At 40.3% G+C, this 18795-nt stretch overlaps 1 protein-coding gene and 1 non-coding gene across 2 annotated transcripts; one reads left to right on the top strand and one right to left on the bottom strand.

Annotated features, from left to right (window-relative positions):
- Positions 1 to 135: 135 nt before the first annotated feature.
- On the bottom strand, positions 136 to 16726 carry LOC144518135 (junction-mediating and -regulatory protein-like). Its single transcript, XM_078250567.1, has 10 exons — positions 15207 to 16726; positions 10685 to 10858; positions 5732 to 5882; positions 4966 to 5135; positions 4700 to 4865; positions 4259 to 4428; positions 3905 to 3988; positions 3724 to 3819; positions 3123 to 3624; positions 136 to 3029 (listed from the first exon to the last, which is right to left on the bottom strand). The coding sequence occupies exons 1-10, from the start codon at positions 16020 to 16022 to the stop codon at positions 2722 to 2724; spliced, it is 2637 nt and encodes an 878-aa protein (XP_078106693.1). The 5' UTR covers positions 16023 to 16726; the 3' UTR covers positions 136 to 2721.
- Positions 8455 to 8526, top strand: trnaq-cug (transfer RNA glutamine (anticodon CUG)). Its single transcript has one exon. It is a non-coding gene; the product is annotated as a tRNA-Gln (tRNA).
- Positions 16727 to 18795: the final 2069 nt, after the last annotated feature.

The raw sequence follows: 18795 nt of genomic DNA, 5'->3' as shown, positions 1-18795 counted from the left end.
AAATGCTATGTTTTATATTCAAATACAGTGGCAGCAGAATTCAGTGTGTGCAAATCGCTTTTGTTATGGTTTGTTTTTTAAGAAACACATTATTCAAATTATTCAACAGTGAAACAGACAATCTCAGAATTTGCTTCACAAGGTTTTATTCAAATGCATGGGAGAGGTTGTAAAAAAAAAGGTTTGAATAAATGAAAATGGTAGAACAAAAAGGCAAAAAGGTATTCTTGGAACAGTATATTTATACACTACTAAAGTGTAAAAATAACTGTAACATTTAATAAGTCCATTGTTTTAGGCAATCAATCTGAACTCATTATTACCCATTTAACTTGTTTCGTCCCTTTTCTTGTATTTCTCTATATTGATATTGCACTTCTCAAGTGTCTGACTGGCTTATTCAGACAGCGGGTCATATAGTCAGCCTGCGTGGATAACAGGTCTACATAGGAAATATTCAGAAGCAAACACATCACAAAACGATTTGGCTGGAAAAGCTTTGGAAAAAACAGGATACAAACAAAGCAATGGAACGCAATGTAAAATTACTGTTAGCTCAAAAAGGTTATTTATAGATAAAGATCAGTGTAAAGCACATGACAGTGTGTTTCTAAGGTCAGTCTGAGCCCAGTTTCCCAAACATTTTGAGCACATTGTTAGTCATTGTTTAGTGGAACAAAGTAAACCTTAGCACTAACATATTTTGGGAAACTCTGCCCTGGTCAGTTATAGTGCCATAGAGTCGGGTAAGGTCTGGGATAGGTTTTTAAGTTAAGAGTTATGGTTAGATCTCTTCCTCATGCTACATGATGAGGGTACCATGGACGAACATCGTGCTGACAGTGACAGAAAACATGTACAGTAAAAGTGCCTCAGGTTTGCTCTGCCAGCATTGAGCTATTTTCAAGTTGACACATACTTCCATGCCTGTTCTTTCTACATTAGTGCGTGCTTTATGATTAATCCGCAAATGGCTCTCAACACAAGAACAAAAGAAAAGCATAAATCTTTGTTTGTGCATGCTGAGGCTGTTTCAGAATTAGAGCTTAGTTTATGAATTCACATCCTTTTGCTTCATGTTAACATGTATGTTAGCATGAATTCCTCTGCTGCTAAGCATCCCACTGGTCCTGACATACTGTCCTTCAATCACACCTCTGTAGGTCCAGTTCCACATTGTTTGGTGCTTTTTAACTTACTCATCTGCTACAGATATGTTTCACCAGTGATGAAAAAAAAGTTGTTACTGTGCAAAGTGATTCATAATTTGTACTATGCATTATCAAAGTGCTGAAACAATACAAAAACAAAAAAGACTTATGAGTTGAGCCTGTGGACGCACTTAAATGTTTCTGTACATGTTGGCTGTGAGTTTAGTGTGAGCGTCAGAGTCCATGTGTGCATAAGCGGGTTTTCACTTCCAGCACAGTGAGTAACAGACCTCCTACTGTGTGCTTCTGCCCACTGAGTGCAGTGAAAGAAATGAGATGAGATGCAATAGCGGAGAGAAACTGCATGCATCACGACCGCCTAATCCACAGCCCACAGTGACTCCCTACAGCGCTGAGAGAATCTAGCTTCCCACAAACCATCCATCATTCAAATCGCGACCGGTTTCACAGCTCTGCCTTGACTATCCCACATACAAAGTTTGGGAATCACCAACCAAGTCTGCCCACACTTTACCACGCTAACTATATTAACTCCTCCCCCCTAAAGAAACTGCAGCTCTGGTGCTGACCCTTCATCTAATCCTTTTCCCACTCTAGGTGACCAGCTTCTGCTCAGAGATGTTGTTAGTTTCGGCACCAAATGATAAACCTATGTGACTCTCCATATCTCCCTCCAGCCTGGCCATATGCTGCGATCGAACAGATGGGTTGATACATATTCCCTCACCCAGATAGGGGGGTGAGAGTTGGGGGTTGTGAAGGTCGGAAGAGGACAAGAGCGGGGGGAGGGTCAGGAATATGGTGCGACAGACTAAAGGATTTACAGTCTTTGTGCAGTGTCAGACTAGACAAGCAGTCATCCTTATATTGTAGGACAATAACACACCCATGTGTGACAGGACAAAAACAGCTGTGCAGCATACAGTAGTGTTGTTCAGTCATAGTACACTGGTTGAGTAAAAATAGGACAGAGCATCAGCAGAGGTGATGGTGTTATGGTTTACAACCTGGAGAGTAAGTCCAGTTCAAATCTCACTGTGCTCTTCTATTTGTTTTTCTATCTCCCACATGACACCAAATGATCAACCATACCCATTACTTAATTTGTGTTGCAGTTAAAGTTTCTCCGTTCTAATGCTTTGGGGCGAGTGGTTTCAGTTTCACAAATAGCTGTCAGTGCAGTGTTTTGGTGTAAAATGTGTTATGTGCTGTTCTGGATGTTGTAGCCACAAAAGGCCAGTGCAGAGCTTTTCAACAGTACAACTGCAAAACAATAAATAAACAAAACATCCTCACAATCTGATACAGGAATAAAACCTACAGATAATGTCCTTCACGATGGGCCATGTAGTGTGAAAAACAAATGAACAGGTTAACCATAGACCTTTGGAGCATTTGGTGAGTTGGTGATATTCGGTATGATTCAGGCCCTGGCGTAGTCACTAGGTACATGTGTGACTGGGCTGTGTGTGCTTGAGTGTGAGTGAAAGAGTGCCAGAGGGTGCAGGCATCTGTGTGTGTGTTATTTGTTGCGTCTGAGTCATGAGCCCTAGCTTTCCCAGTCATGGCCGGCCAGCCCGTCGTCATCTGAGTCAGAGTCTGGTGAGGCATCCTTTATGCGGCGCAGCGCCTCGTGGATGCTCCTGGTCAGGGGGTCGGTGGAGGCCGGGAGCTCTCCCTGATCCCTTCTCTCTTTCCTGGGGACGCGCCTCAGTTTGACCCCCTTGCGAATCTGAGCCAGGATGCTGTTGGGGTCATCGTCACCTGTTGAAGGAGGCAGAGAACGCTGGTCGACCTTCCTCAGGTGGAAGCTGCCTCTCTTCAGGGAGGCTAGTACCTCGTCCATGGGCGAGCTCACTACATATAGGAAGAGAAGAGGAAGACAAATGGTGATTGGCTACTGTAACTTGCTAATCTAATTAAGCCTACTATGGTAAATGGTTCCAGTACCTCTTCTGCTGTGGGAGTCAACCTGGGGAGTCTTCCTCAGTTTTTGCCGGGCGCTCAACAGTTGGCTGCTATCAAAGAAGCGAGGGATAAATGGACCGAGTGGGGAGAGGGAGAGCTCTTCTGCTGCATTCTTCCCTTCAACCTTCTGCCCATGCCGACCTGGGCTCCCAGAAGGCGACAACTCCTCCTTTATTGGCAGGGGAGGTGGAGGGGGAGGTGGAGGAGGAGGGGATATGGGGGATGCCAGTAGTGAGGACAGGGAGCAGGGAGAGCAGGTGGAGTCTGCAGTACTGGGCACAGGCAGAGGAGGAAGAGATGCTGTGAGGACAGTGACGGGCTGAGTGGTGAGTGTAGAGCTGGGGTCCGTCTGCACACTGGTACTGAGACACAGCGGGTGGCCCACACTCGCGCTACTCATTTCCATGCTCCTTCCACGCTCTCTTCTTCTGGTGTGGGTCACGCGTAGTCGAGTGGACTTAAGAATCACCTGACCTGGGTACCGCTAGAGAAAGACACAGCGAAAGACAGAAGTTGTCGATTAGTAAAAAAAGAAAAAAGAAAAATGTTGATATTTACATTTAATTAATAGGAGGGCACATACCTGCTTGAAAGAGCGTAGTCTCTCCAGAGTTCTCTGCCTCTCCTGACTAACTCGGCTGTTCTTCCTCTCTTCGTCTTCCTCTTCATCATCATTCAGCTGAAAATTGTTGAGGTTTAGAGGAGGAGGGAGTTACTGACATAGCTACAGGTATACAGTCACATCATTATAAAAAAGCACATACCTGTAAGACCTGGTGGGATACAGAGTCCTTGTGGATAGCTTGACGTTCCTGCTGTTTCTGAGTGTGGTTGGATACACAGATCTCCTGCAGAAAGAAAAAAAACATCAACACACTGACCCACACAGCATCATGAATAATGCCAATTCCAATTCCAATGCATATTAGTTAGTTTCCTGATGAAATACGTTTTTGGCATAGCAGGACACCATTTCAAAAGTCACTTCTGCTTGGATATCAAACCCAATCAAACAAAAGGCAAAACACACACTTCTACATATTGAATAGTATACACTAACAGTATGTAGAATGGAATAGGAATGAAAATAAGTGTAATTGTGAGTAGGGTGTACACACCCTTTTGTTCCTCAGATAGGAACGCTTGGCAGTGATGCGACCCCTTCTTGCCTCCAGCTGTCGAGCGCTGACCTGAAGTCTACGCAGCTCTTCCCTCTCTGCAGTATCATCCCCTTTTATATCATCTGCACTTTCAAAGGTATCATAGTACACCACCTCATCCTGACGCTCTGCAAACACACATACATAAATATATAGACTTGTTTGGAGACACAGCTACATGTCTTTCATGTGTTAGACAGACACTACACACCATTAATGTACAGAGTAATAATTCTCTTGACTTGTCTTGTAGCATGTTCATGCGCAGTCAACAGTACAGAATAGTTTGTGAAATGTAGTGTCATGTCAGGACTCTTTTAAAAAAAGGGGCTTAGGATAAGGGGCTTATCCTGTAAGCAAAATGTATCCAAAAGTAGCTTGTAAATTCAGCCAAAATACCTGACATCTGTCTGTGAATGCTGTCTAGTTGAGCAGTGAGGAGCAGCTCTTCACACTGTAGTATCTCAACCTGGATGTCGTACAGTTGGAGCTGGCGCTCATAGTAACGTGTCTCCATGTGGTCTAAGAGGGCCATGGCATCGTCACTGCTACACAGACTCTGCATCTGAGGGGACAGGACAAAAAAAGTCACATCAAAAGACTGTCTGTGTGTGAGTGTGTATGTTCATATGTGTTTTGAATGGTGTTGAGTGTTACTATCACACCTCCTCTCGAAGTGTGTGTTTCCTCTGCTCCAGACAGATCTCCCTGGCTCTCTGGAGCTGTAGAGTTTCCTTGGCGACAGAGTAACAGAGTCTCTCCATGCGCTCTACCGCCGCTGTCCATGAAGATTTACCAAACTTACGCCGGTCTACCTTCATACGCTCATAGAGCCCTACACGCACACGCACACGCACACGCACACACACACACACACACACACACACACACACACACACACACAGATAACATGAGTGGGCATTTCACTCACTTTCTTTTCTTTTAATGTGATGCCTAAAGTCAAAGATAGGAAATATGTATTACAATGATGTAGAGGGAGACATCTATTGGCCACATTTGGACATTACAACTTCTTTCATTCCAGTTTGCACTTGAAGCCACTCATCTGATTTTTGATATAATAAGTGTCAGATAATAAATGGACAAATCAGTAGTGGAGAAAAAACTAGGATAAGCAGGAGCACATTTTGGATTAACCCTTCACAAAGACAATCTGTTCGCAGAGCTGTTTGATCGATAGGTTGTCCTTGTTTCCTCCTGGCCCTGTCAAACCGTGGCTGTCTGCACTGCCTCATTAAAAGCAAATCACATTAGCCTTGGTGTTCAAAACCACACACAGGTCAATAGCAGGCCAATACTACCACTGTGTGTGTGTGTGTGTGTGTGTGTGTGTGTGTGTAATTATTCAAAGTCATTCCTCTGCTGCTTTATTGACTTGACATTGGCAGTGACCGTGATGGCATACTGAACCTTTCTGGGCTCTAGCAGTGATCTCAAAGTATTTTACAGTAAACTCCTGGATGTTGAGTACTGCCTCCTGAGCTTTCTTCTGCCAGTCAGCGTCCTCCTTTTTTAGAGCCTCGATCCGCCTTGGGCCCAAATAGTCATTCTCTATAGAAATCTGTTGAGAAAGGTCGAACATATTTTTGTCAGCCATTCTAAGAACAATGACAGTAAGACAAAGATTTATCCTGTGAAAATAAATTATACAAACTAAAAGTATGTACACTCTGTGATACATCTGAAGATATATGGTATACGAATAGTTTCATCTGAGGTGTCACAGTACAGCCAATGCAGTTAGAGGCACATTCATAAAAACCATACCCAGAAGATATACTGCTTCATTTGAGATTCAGATGTGGAACCCCAAAATGTCGCACATTACTGCCACAAAGTGGCAAGAATAAATGGGCTTCACAAAAAAAAAAAAAAGAAAATAGTGATAGAAATGTTTTCCCTAATAATACTTAGGAGTTATTAGGTGGTAGTTTACATGACATGACAGTTAATCTCACATAAAAATGTTGTAGAGAAAGATTGCCTGACTTACAGTAAATTGATGCATGCCATGAGGAACAGGATAAATTAGAAATGGTTTCACTGGAAAAAGCAGGCCTGGAGAGGGAGCTACACTCCCAGACATGGAAGCACTGGCATTATGCAGTATGTTCTACCATGTGCCTATTCAAACAAACATGCATACACCATTGCCAACACCATTTTTTCATACAAAACCATTTTAACCATCTAATAAAAGCATAATCGCCATTTAGATGGAACATAGGAAATTGATATTGTGAACAATTGAAAACTGTTAAATGCCTTTTGATATTTTTCCTGAGGATAAAAGGAAGAATGACGTAATAATAATAAATTCACCATTTATTAGCACTTAAACAACCAATTTAAACCTGTAATATTTCAGCATCACACATTGTCTTTATCTTTTAATTAGTGGATTCTAGGACCATTTGAAGAAAGTTAAAGACCATAATGGGAATATGACGTCGCTGTGTCTCTGTTAAACATACGCAGACAAAATGCTCAATGATCAATACGGAGCAAAATTGAATTACCAGAGGAAAACAAAAAGTGCCTGTACAGAAAGAAAGAAATCAGCAATGGTTACAGAGCTGCAGCCCTGTCTGACCCTAACCTCGCTGCACCTCTGCTCACACTGCACTACTCAGCAGTGCACCAGTATCATTTACCACTGCAACTTCCTGCTGTCTGATTGCCAGTGCTCATTCCTTTGCTTTCATTTTATTCAGCATTGCTGTACATAGTGTACTTTTAGACATCTTGGCTTTACATCTGATGATTTGTGTTACTGTAAATCTTACTGAGCAACCTTTTACACAAAAACCTACCATAAAACACTATTTAGATATACTGTGGTACCTCGTTTTTTAATTGAGGGACTAATGATTGTGGTCAACATGTTTGATATTTATATTTTCTTTGTTAATCTTATAGTTTGTGATCAACATTTCATCGTATTGTCTGACACAGCAGAATGCTCTCTTTTTTCTTGTATTCAATGACCTGATCTTAATTTGTCAAATTGAAAATAATTTAAAGGTCCCATGACATGGTGCTCTTTGGATGCTTTTATATAGACCTTAGTGGTCCCCTAATACTGTATCTGAAGTCTCTTTTATATAGACCTTAGTGGTCCCCTAATACTGTATCTGAAGTCTCTTTTATATAGACCTTATTGGTCCCCTAATACTGTATCTGAAGTCTCTTTTATATAGACCTTAGTGGTCCCCTAATACTGTATCTGAAGTCTCTTTTATATAGACCTTATTGGTCCCCTAATACTGTATCTGAAGTCTCTTTCCAGAAATTCAGCCTTGGTGCAGAATTACAGCCACTAGAGCCAGTCCCACAATGAGCTTTCCTTAGGATGTGCCATTTCGTTGTCTGTAGCTATTGAGGAGGATAGGGGGGGGGCAAGGTGGAGGGTGGGGTGTGGCCTTGACCAACTGCCACTTTGCTCATTTGAAAGCCATGATGCCTCTCTTTCTTGGGTGGGCGAAATTCTCTGGGCGGGCAAAGCAGAGAAAGGGGAGGTAACCTTGCTCCTTATGACCTCATAAGGAGCAAGATTCCAGATCGGCCCATCTGAGCTTTCATTTTCTCAAAGGCAGAGCAGGATTCCCAGGGCTCGGTTTACATCTATCGCCATTTCTAGCCACTGGGGGACTATAGGCAGGCTGGGGGAACACATATTAATGTTAAAAAACCTCATAAAGTGACATTTTCATGCCATGGGACCTTTAAAAACATTGATACTGACTGTTCCAGCTCACACAATGCAGTCATCTTTTTCCTGTAGTATTTTCTCTCTCCCCTTATCACATCATACTTTTTCATACTTTTTAAACTATTCATTAGATTTGGAGATTTCTTTAAAAAAGGCATTTTCACACCTCTGTACACGAGAAAAAAAAGAAGCATAAACACACAGTGGGATGAATATTTTGTAGTGACAAATAATGCAGAATTTGAAAGACAAAAATGTAAAAGTGACCAGCAGGGTAACATATAAACCCAAAACTAAGGGAATTCAGATGAAGAAGAGCTACATAAAGCCATGCTGTGTCTAACCTACAAACACTGCAGGCTATAAATAGACCCGGAAGTACAAGTTCAAGATTCCCTCCCCCATAACTATTCAGCCAGGGGGTTCCATGGTGTAATGGTTAGCACTCTGGACTCTGAATCCAGCGATCCGAGTTCAAATCTCGGTGGGACCTGTGAGTTTTGCAACTACTTAGTGGTCCTTTCTGGCAAAGCCTCTCGGGGATCTCATGTGCTGGCGTGATTACTGCAGTAAAAAAAATCTGTGCAACAGCAGAGAGACAGAAAGTAAGAGAGTTTGCTCTGGCAAAAACAAATGTGCAGTGAAGAAGTGCTTTGTGTTGACTGTCAATTTTGGCCTATTACTAGTGTAGTGGGTCAATGTAAGTCAGTTTGCTGGTTTGTATGAGAAAGTGAGAGTACAGTAGGTTTTCCCGCTGCAGCATTCTGAACAGTAAAGTGACTCAAGTCTAGAAATACTACTAACTACGCAAGTACTGCAAGTTGGGAAATAAAGGACATACTTTCAGTAAATGAGCTAAGAAACAGGCAATAACAATCAGTAGCTATATTTTATCACCATCACCACCATATCTTATAGTTAACTCAGCATACCAAACTGATTTTGTTCAATTACGCAAGCCAACTTCAAAGGAATTTGATCATCTATTAGGTATCCGATTTCTCCAAATCAAACTGTTTTTATCAATTTCATTATAGTATAACGCATTATAATATAACACACATTTCACACACATCATGTGGTCCTGCAGTTCAGATTGTAATGTATTAGGATTTGTTTTCAAAGAATCCACAAGAATCACAAGAAATGTAATCTTAAAGTAGTTTTCATTAAAAAAGATGTGATGGAAATATACATTTGCCACAAATTATCCTAATAATGACCTTTATTTTTGGAAATTTATGGAAACGTATGGAATTATTTCCCTCTGTTGTTACAAGATTTTACTTATCTTAAAGCTTGAGTGGGTAGAAAGCAAAAATGCCAGAATTTGAACTAGAGTGACACCTCTTCCTGCAGCTCTCCCCTCTCTGTCACAAGGGCATTTGCATGAGCAGAACAACCAATAGGAACACTCTCTCTTTCTGAAATGACCTGTAAGTGGCCAAAGTCTCCCGTCGCGAGCTAGATTTTGTTTTTAATGTCAGAAAACAGAGCTAAGAGGAGGTGCAGAATACAATATACAATATTACAATATAGTACAGGCCTTGTATTACTTACTTACTTACTTACTTACAATATACTGAAAGATTGTTGTGGAATTTTTGCCCAGCGCCGCAAAAAATAAACACCTACCACAGCTTTAATAAAGGATTAAACACTCTGCTTACATTCCTGTCTTTAGCTGACACTGAAGGTCTATTCAGCCACAACTAAACAGAAAAGCTCTCTAATTTTATCCTCCATTTTCCCATTTCTGCTGCATGTTTGCTGATCCCAGTGTATCAGCATCATCCTGTACCTGCAGTAAACCTATAGGACCACACACAACATGAATTATTCATGTCTCCGAGAGATGGCAGGAAATTGGAGATCCATGGGGCTCCATTCCATCTCACAGTATGTCACTCAACCCCCAACTGCCACATCCCAAGTGTTTTAGATACTGTGGAAATGGACAAACCTGACAGGAAGGAGTTCCACCCAAGGTTGGGAAAAGCTGTGTGTTTGTGTGGATGTTATGCAGTAATGCGATTTTGAAGTCTTTTTATTACTGATGTGAGTCAGTGAGCTAAATATAAATCAGCTATCAGCACTGCAATAATTATTTCCACCATTTATCCATTCACCAGCCTTCATCTTTTCTATGCAATAAGATGCATCTAACCACCCTCCCACTGCTTCACTAACCATAAGGCATTTATCAGAATATACACAATACCGGTAATCAATTTTCCATAATACACCACAGTCAATTATGCACATAATTGAGCAGACTCTATTTTGAGAGACATGAGACTTTCCTGTGTTTTATGACTGTTCTATGTTGGTGCCTCTAGAGAAATACAGAAATACGTAAATCACTGAATCTAGGACTATCTGCATTGTAGCTGCTTCCCACATATATTATTTACAGTAAACATACATCTGAGTAACTCCTGGAGTCAGAAAATATATATTCAAATTATAAACTGAAAAACAGAAACAACACAAAAAACACAAACTTTTTAGTTTCTCCTCTCTTTTTACTACAAAATTCAGCTGGCCATCTACGGTGTGTGTGTGTGTGTGTAAAAGTTGAAGAGGCTTGGCTGCTTCTTAATGTGCACACGTTTATACACTTAAACAGCAAACTTTACAGTAATTGTTACCTTGATCTGCTGTCTGCGTAGCATTGCTAGTTCCCTCATGTCTCTGAAGGGCTGCAGCAGGTACTGGTACAGCCGTGTGGAGGCCTCCAGCAGGCCTCCATAGGCCTCATCTTCCTCCTCATATAGCTCCAACAGCTTCACCATACTGTCCATGGTCTGGTGCTTCTCCAGCAGCTGCATCACATGCACACACAGTAAGTTAATTTTGATCATTGTCAACATACAACCAACCTTCAGAATATCACAGATAAACAGATAAATATTCATAGCTTCTTTTAAAATATCTGTACGGCCTTGTTACATAATAAGGCATTTGCAGTTATTCATACTGGATGTAGTGGGAAAATGGGCTTCCAAAGAGGTCCAAACAAACAAACAAACACTAAGACAGTTGTTGGCACCTTGATTGAAAAAAAAACATTATAGGCCTGATATATTTATTCAAGTGTCTGTTACGTACAAGTCAGGAAACGTGCAGTGAGCAGAAGCCAAACATACTAAGTGGCTGTAATGTAGATGTAACATGTTTCCATTAGACTGTTATCTGTAGAACAGTGTGATAACTGTGTCAAATCAGTTAACCCATCCATGAAAACACAAGGCATAAGAACATGCTTAAATACATATTTTAGTGTCACTCAGCAGTGAATAGAAACGTGCACCTTACTGTGAGACTATTGTGTAACTGTAAATAATAGGAGTATATCTGAGTGCAGTCTCAGTACACAGACATTGGCTGACTGAGCAGAGACCTTTCTGCTGCAGGGAATAAAATCAATACACACACATTTTTGCCAGACTGAACAATCCTGCAGGCTACCAGCAATCACTGAAATAGCCATTAACTCAGCCCTCAAATGTAGTGGAAGGACCAATATGCCAGTGTGTGTGTGTGTGTGTGTGTGTGTGTGTGTTTGACACAACAAAGTGTGTTGAATGAATTTCTGTACAGAGCATTTGCCATGATAAAGAGCTGAATGTCCTTATTTTTCCCGATTGCTAACATGGTCAAAACTGAAGTCAAATTGCCAAAACTCATCACAGTCAGCCAAACAGAAGTCTATGTGGACCAAACAGTGAATCACTTTTCATTGCTTTCACGCAAAATGCATTCAATGACCACATTTTCCAAAATCCAAGAACTCTTTTCTCATTCACACTCCACCACCTGCAAAACACTATATATGCAGCACCTTTTTTAAATGCTTACACACAGTTTTCAAAACTGTTAAAAACACATTCAATTCAGAATGAATGAGAATAAACAATAAAATGAAATATTAATCATTCCAAACAGCTGATTTCAGCTAAAAGACATTAGATGTGATGCTGATGAGAACCAAGTGCAGGAGAGAGGGATGACTAGAACCCTGACAGTGCTGTACAGTATGAGTTATACTATACTTGTTGAGGTTTTTTGTTATTACAGTATTTATTACAGCTTTGAATTTGCTTTTTGTTTCAACTTTTTATTTTTCTATATGTTTTAATTACTATATGCACAGATATAGAAAACGTAAAGGATATTAAAGCAAATTTAAGATTAATTCTTATTACATAAACTTTAGAACAGTCAAAGTGAAAAGGTGTTAGTTTTGGATGTGAGATTAATGAAGAGTTTTGAAAAAGGTGTGTGTGCGTGTGTGTGTGTGTGTGTGTGTGTGTGTGTGTGTGTGTGTGTGTGTTTCTCAACTGAAAGGGAGTGGGTGTGGGACTGACTGGGTGGAATGACATGTGGGTGGTTGGTCTGTGCCACTCACAGCCTCTTTTCACTGCCAAAAGCAGAGCAAAGGGGAAAGGCCAGGAAGTAATACAAACACATCCGCATGTACATGGATGTAGTCTCTTGACTCTTTCTTACTTTTGCAATGACAGTAAACATTCAAGCAGATATCAAATGTATTATACTGTGAACTTACTGTACTGCTAGAGTCATGAACATTGGAAGCTTAAAATAATAAGTAATTATTTTGTCTTTACTTCCATTTTTGTGATAAATAAAAATATATACTACTGAATATATAAAATCCTACCATTCACATTACAAATATTCTTTAATTTGACTATTTTTAAATTCATAGTTTTGCAGCATTCGCAATGAATAGGTGTGTTTTACCTGGGAATTGGCTATTATCTTGGTCAATACTATGTGTAATGGAAAGATATTTATTACATAAATACAGGTAACAGTCAAAGTTGATGTACCCTCCACTATAATGGTCAGGAGTAAGGCTGTGATGCTAATAATGGCAAAATGCCATAAATGCTCTTTCTAACCTGTTCTCTCAGAGGACTTCTTGCATTCTCTGGCTCAATAAGTCAATGCTGCATTAATCTAACCCCATTGATTAGTAGTACAATGTGAGAGCCAGTGAGTATCGATATATTGTCTGTTTATAGTAAGCGCAGTTACTGTAATCAATTACTAGCTGCTGCTGATGTGTAAGAGGAGCCTGGAGTGTGTATGGTGTTTGGATTATGCCTCCACTGTATCAAGATCTCAAAGCAGAACTAAGTCGATCACTAAAATATTGGTGCTAGTGTTTGATTATATTATATACATACAGAGGTGTTTCACAACAATGTTTATTAAAATAACTTGAAGACATATTTTCTAACTATTTATAAAAACAATTATAAAACTCATATTCACTACGGCACATCATCAAACATCTACTTCTTTTCATCCATACACACTTTTGAACACACCACCACACATACGTACATACTGTATGCTATTTGACAGAGTAACAAGTTATAATCAAAGACAGAGTTTTTTTTAACATTTTATTTTTGTTATGTTTTCACCACATGTGAAATTCTCAAGATTCTTGTTTTTCGATATCAAGACTAATGCTTTTTAATTCCCTTCTGGTGCGCACTGAAACTACAGGATGTGTATTCTTGTTTTTTTAAATGCTGATCTGTTGAATAAATATGTTTTTAAACAAATAACAGTAATAACAAATAAATTAATATTTACGACAATTATTTCCTGATACATAGATTTGTCAGAAGAATATTGACTGTTTCTGCATTTTCTTCCTACGTGTTCTCATAACAACAGTATAAGAACAAAAGAGACAGAAACGTGATATATAACATCTGATATTTCAGTGAGTCGATATCATTAAACATTTAAATATAGTGTGTTACTCAAGTCTTTATATATAAATAACAAAGAAAGGTCCACTACAAATTGTGATATCTTGCAACTAAACTGACAACCTTCTACCTACTGACAGTAGGTAAAGTCTTCATAGCAACCTGCCTCGTTTGGGGCTGTCCAGTATGGTTCCATAGAAAAGCTGAGATTTATTCTTTATCAGAAGTGTTCATTCTAAAAGATGAGAAGAGCTTGAAGTGTATGTGTGTGTGTGTGTGTGTGTGTGTGTGTGTGTGTGTGTGTGTGTGTGTGTGTGTGTGTGTGTGCGTGTGTATGTGTACACACTTAACTCTCAGCTGTGTAACCAGCAGCCATGCTGAGGGTATAATATTACCTACAGGACTACAGTTACAACCTAATTTTACAAATTCCTCCTTCTATTACTAGCTGGCCAGTTCCACTGTATTCCCAAGAGAATAATTTAATAGGAATAAAAGAATAATGGAGACGTCTTGTCAGTGTCACTCTGGGGCGTCGGACTGGGGGGAAGAAGGGGACTGAGTACCCAGGGCCCTCATGTGAGGAGGGCCCAAAAAGATGCTAGAATGAATAGCTGTGGATGCGGGGAGGGGCCCATAGAAAATGCCTTTCTACAGGGCCCAGAATTTTGTGCTACGCCACTCAGTGTCACTGTCAGCTGTCTCATCAGTGTGCAATTGTTAAAGGAGATGTGGTTCTGCCTCTGCTTATGGAGGTTAGATTGTTGCATGCCTTGTACATTCTGTAACTTCTGGTGACCTCTTTTTCTCACAGACCTGAATTATTTTCCTGTTTTAAATACCTAATAAATGTATAATACATTAGTTATACCAATACCAAGTTAGCTTTTATTGTTTGGTTTACTTCATAAACGTTAACTCATTTTTACAATTGGTTATGTTATCTGCATCTACTGAATGGTCCACACATCTACACGCAGTTTACCAGAGATTTTGTGTGAAGAAGTACTTACCATTTTGTCCTCTTATTAAAATTTCCCATATATGAAAATATATAAATGATGCCTAAAATATACTTATTTTAAGCGAAGATCTCCAACACAGTATCATAGCTCACCCCTTTTCTGCAAACTGCATTGCTTTGTACTCAATTGAATGCAATCTATTACTAAGTATGTCTATTAAATACCTGGCTACCTCACATGAACGGCTAGTGCATCAAACTTCCTCACTACCATTGTGGTATGGCACAGCCTCAAGCAGTCCCTTTGGTCTGGTCAGCACAACAGAAAGACTGTGGTCTTCAGATGTGCAACTGTGTGATTGTGAGTTTCAGAGAAAGAATATGCACAAACTATGTCAATACGAAGCTGATAAAGTCATGGAGATACTGTGGGAGGATCACAAAAGATCTCACCTCTTGCAGATGTTTTGCTGCACGGTTGAGCGCCTCTTCTAACCCGGACTGCCTCAGCTCGCTCAGGCTCTCATAGTACTCATCTAGGTCGTCGTTTTCCGTAAACAGAACCTGCGAAAGGATCTTCCATCCACACGTATCGAGCGCGTGGCCTAGGTACATCTGTAAACTGTAGCAAAGCTCATCCATTTCGGTTTCGGTTACTTCCGTCGGGCCAAACAGCACTGTCCACATACCGGCTGGTTCCTCCGGAAACACCGGAAGGCAGGGTTCCAGGTCCGAGTTCACCGAGCACAGCTGCTGATGGATTGATCGGAGGTCCTGGAAGGAGAAGAGTCCGGCCCAGCTGCAGTCCTTCATGCCCAGACTGTCCAGTTCCTCCAGGTCCAAGCTGTCCAGTGAGGGAGACAGTTGCCCCTCTCTTAGTGATTTTAACACCTCTGTATCAGGACTAACCAGAGATGCTGCTGATTTAATCACAGTTGGAATTTTGACAGGGCTTGGTTTTGTTGATATGACGGTCTTAGGGCCTCTAAACACAGCCTCCTTGGCTCCTTTGCTAGGGCTCTTAGATACTCGGACGGGACTTTCGGGCCATTTTGTTTTGTCCCCATCCTTGCCAGTCGCCTCCGCCGGTGGGTCCCTACCAAAGCTTCTCCTCTGCACCGTCCTGTTGTGACACGTAATGGCAAATTTACCCTCCACTTCATTCCAGGCAACGATAAAGACAAATTTATGCTTTTCCTTCACTTCAAACGCATTCGGGCGAACGGCTACCCACCCCGACTCCAAATTATCCTCCATTGTGAAGGACATGTCTGCAAAGTGATGGAACAAAAATAGTGACACTGCTCGCGCCAACAAAACCTGCGTTGCACTGTTTGAGAGTCGGATACAGAATAGTCAAACAGTGTGTGTTACAGTGTTAGTGTTACAGTTAAAACAGCGTTAAACAAACATTGTTTTCTCTCCGAGGATATTTCGCCTGAAGTGCTATATCCTCCTTCGCGGATACATTTGGAGCAGTGCGGTGTCATTTCCCATCTCTGGCCCACCTGCATTCAACTCGGATGTCTGGCTGCCTATCCCAACCTCCTGCAACCGTTATCATTAGCTCTGCGACCATACAAGTCTCGACTCAGACACATAACATGCGACCGTGTGTTTACCAGGTCCAGCGGTCGATCCGCCTCTCAGCTGCGTTCCGTTATTCTCGATCTGTCGGCTCCAGACCTTTCTCATCATAAAGTACCATCCGGATCCAAAAACAGGGCGTACATCGTTCAAATACAACAGACTGAGGCCATGAATAAGTGTGACAAGGGGATTTGTCCAATCGCACTGTCTCCAGAAAGGTTAGCATCGTCTCCAAAATCATAACATCACCATGTTTTCTTCTTCGTTTGCCCAGCAAGACCACATCCTCAAAAAAATAATAACGTTGGCTCCAAGTGCTGGAAGAAATATCGGAAATTCCATGGAGTCGGCCGCAAAGTTTTAGTGTGACCGTTTTTTATTTTTATTTTTACATTTAACCAGCTTTACCATGTTGTTGCTATTGCTATAATCCGTTTAGTAAGCCGTAGTATTATACTGGCTAAACAGATGTCACAATTAGGCTGCAGTCTTGCGAAATACTGCTAAGAACATACTAGGGGTCTGTGAGTCCGAGGAGCATTTAAAGGCAACATTAGTATCTCAACTTTAGGGCACATAGAGGGACGTGCTGACGTTTTAGGTCGAGCAGTGTGGGATGCTTACAATATGCATGTAAAACTAAAAAGAAACTGTAAAAAAAACATGTGCACAGATAAATAATAGATTATTATAATAGATAGTGATATATTTGCACTACAGTTGATTTAATTCAACAACATTATTTGTGATTGACTGATGTAGACTATTATAATGTGATGACCTTAGTTCATGAGCTTTCAGCTCATACAAAAATAGCCTATTCTACTGCCAGAAGGCCCTGAAATCATAATATGTAAAACAGTTTTACCAGTCATTATGAAAGTTGCATTACTGACAAGAACATTTGTTTCCAGAAAACATATAAAGTAATCCTGAAATAAATATTAGAAAATGCTGCATAAATGTGGCATTTAAACTGTAAAGTATCTGCAGAAAGATGCCTCAAGCCATCTGGCTGAGTAACTATGTCGAAGAGAGCTGTTGAGCTTTCATTATTTACACATGTTGACTGTTACAGAGGACAGGAGTGGAAAATAGTATTCCCCTTTAATGGTCACAGGCCTTAAAGCAGTTGAAAGTCAATCCCTCACCAGGTTGCATCAATTCTAATGATGCTAAGAGAAATGCTTAGGATTCTAACAGTTTGCCTCTGCTTTAAAGAGCCCCATTGGACCATGACCTATAATACAATGGGATTGCATTCTTGAATAGACCTCTTGAATGAATTACTTTTGAATAAAATCATTCAAAATGCCCTTTATTAACATCTTATAAAATACTGAAATGGGCTAACAATATTAAAGAGCAAATAAAGGGGTTTCAAGACAGAGATAGGCTGCAGTAATAGTAAGGAGCCAAGAGACAACATTCAAATAGCTCACCCCAAACCTAAAGCAGTTTTAATAAATTCCTTGAAACAAAAAGTGAAAAAACGTTGCTATGACTCCTTGATCGTCATCTGTGACCAATAATAGGATTCAAAATGCAGGCCTGTCTCCTGATTGCCAGCTCAAATAGGCTAATGTTTCACTAGTATATCTATCAGCTATACTAGTATAGCTGCTACAGTGTATCCCCAAAATGTGAAAATGTTGGGACTGCAGTCCCTTATTTTGTTAAAAGGAACAATATAACTCATAAAATATACATCTTAAATTAGTTGGTCAATAGACCTACCCTGTGGAAGAACACTGTCCCATCTTCTATTTTGATGCATTGTGGCTTCTAGAGGTAGAAGATGGGTTTCTCATGTGCAATAAGAACACAAAGTGAGAGGGACAAATGGATAGTAATTAGTCTGTATTCTTTGGTTTATCTCTCACCAAGGGATGTTTTTTGTAAATTAGTGGCTTGTTTTTTTTTCTGCTATGTCAACTCAATGCAGTTTTATTGGTTTCTGGTGGTTTTGGCAGCTGGTCATTGAACCATTACTGTTGGCCATAACTAAGCAATCATAAATTGATCAATTTCTTTTTATGTATGTATGTGAACACACTGAACCAAGGTTTAGGCTCTGATAAGGTGCTTGGAAGTGCTTGAAAAATATGGATATATCTTAGCCATAAATCCATGTTTATCTTTATTGATGACGATGATCACCAAATGTATCAACTGTTCCTAACTTAGGAATGGTTATGGTTAGCACTTTGGACTCTGAATCCAGCGATCAAAGTGCAAATCTGTGTGGGACCTGTTATCTTAACAAGATACCATAAATATTGATATTGATTTGTACAACAACCTGTGTATGTTGCACAAAAGTGTCTCATATATATCTCTGAATAACAAAAACATAGCATTACTTTTTTAACAAATCAACATTGTTAGAAATAGTTAGCGGCAAAAATTCAGCAATCTAACAACACATACGACAGCTTGTGAGGATGTTTAC

Source organism: Sander vitreus, chromosome 5 (genome assembly GCF_031162955.1).
Source record: "Sander vitreus isolate 19-12246 chromosome 5, sanVit1, whole genome shotgun sequence".
Classification (NCBI taxonomy): domain Eukaryota; kingdom Metazoa; phylum Chordata; class Actinopteri; order Perciformes; family Percidae; genus Sander; species Sander vitreus.
This window is presented reverse-complemented; position numbering and strand designations above follow the sequence as displayed.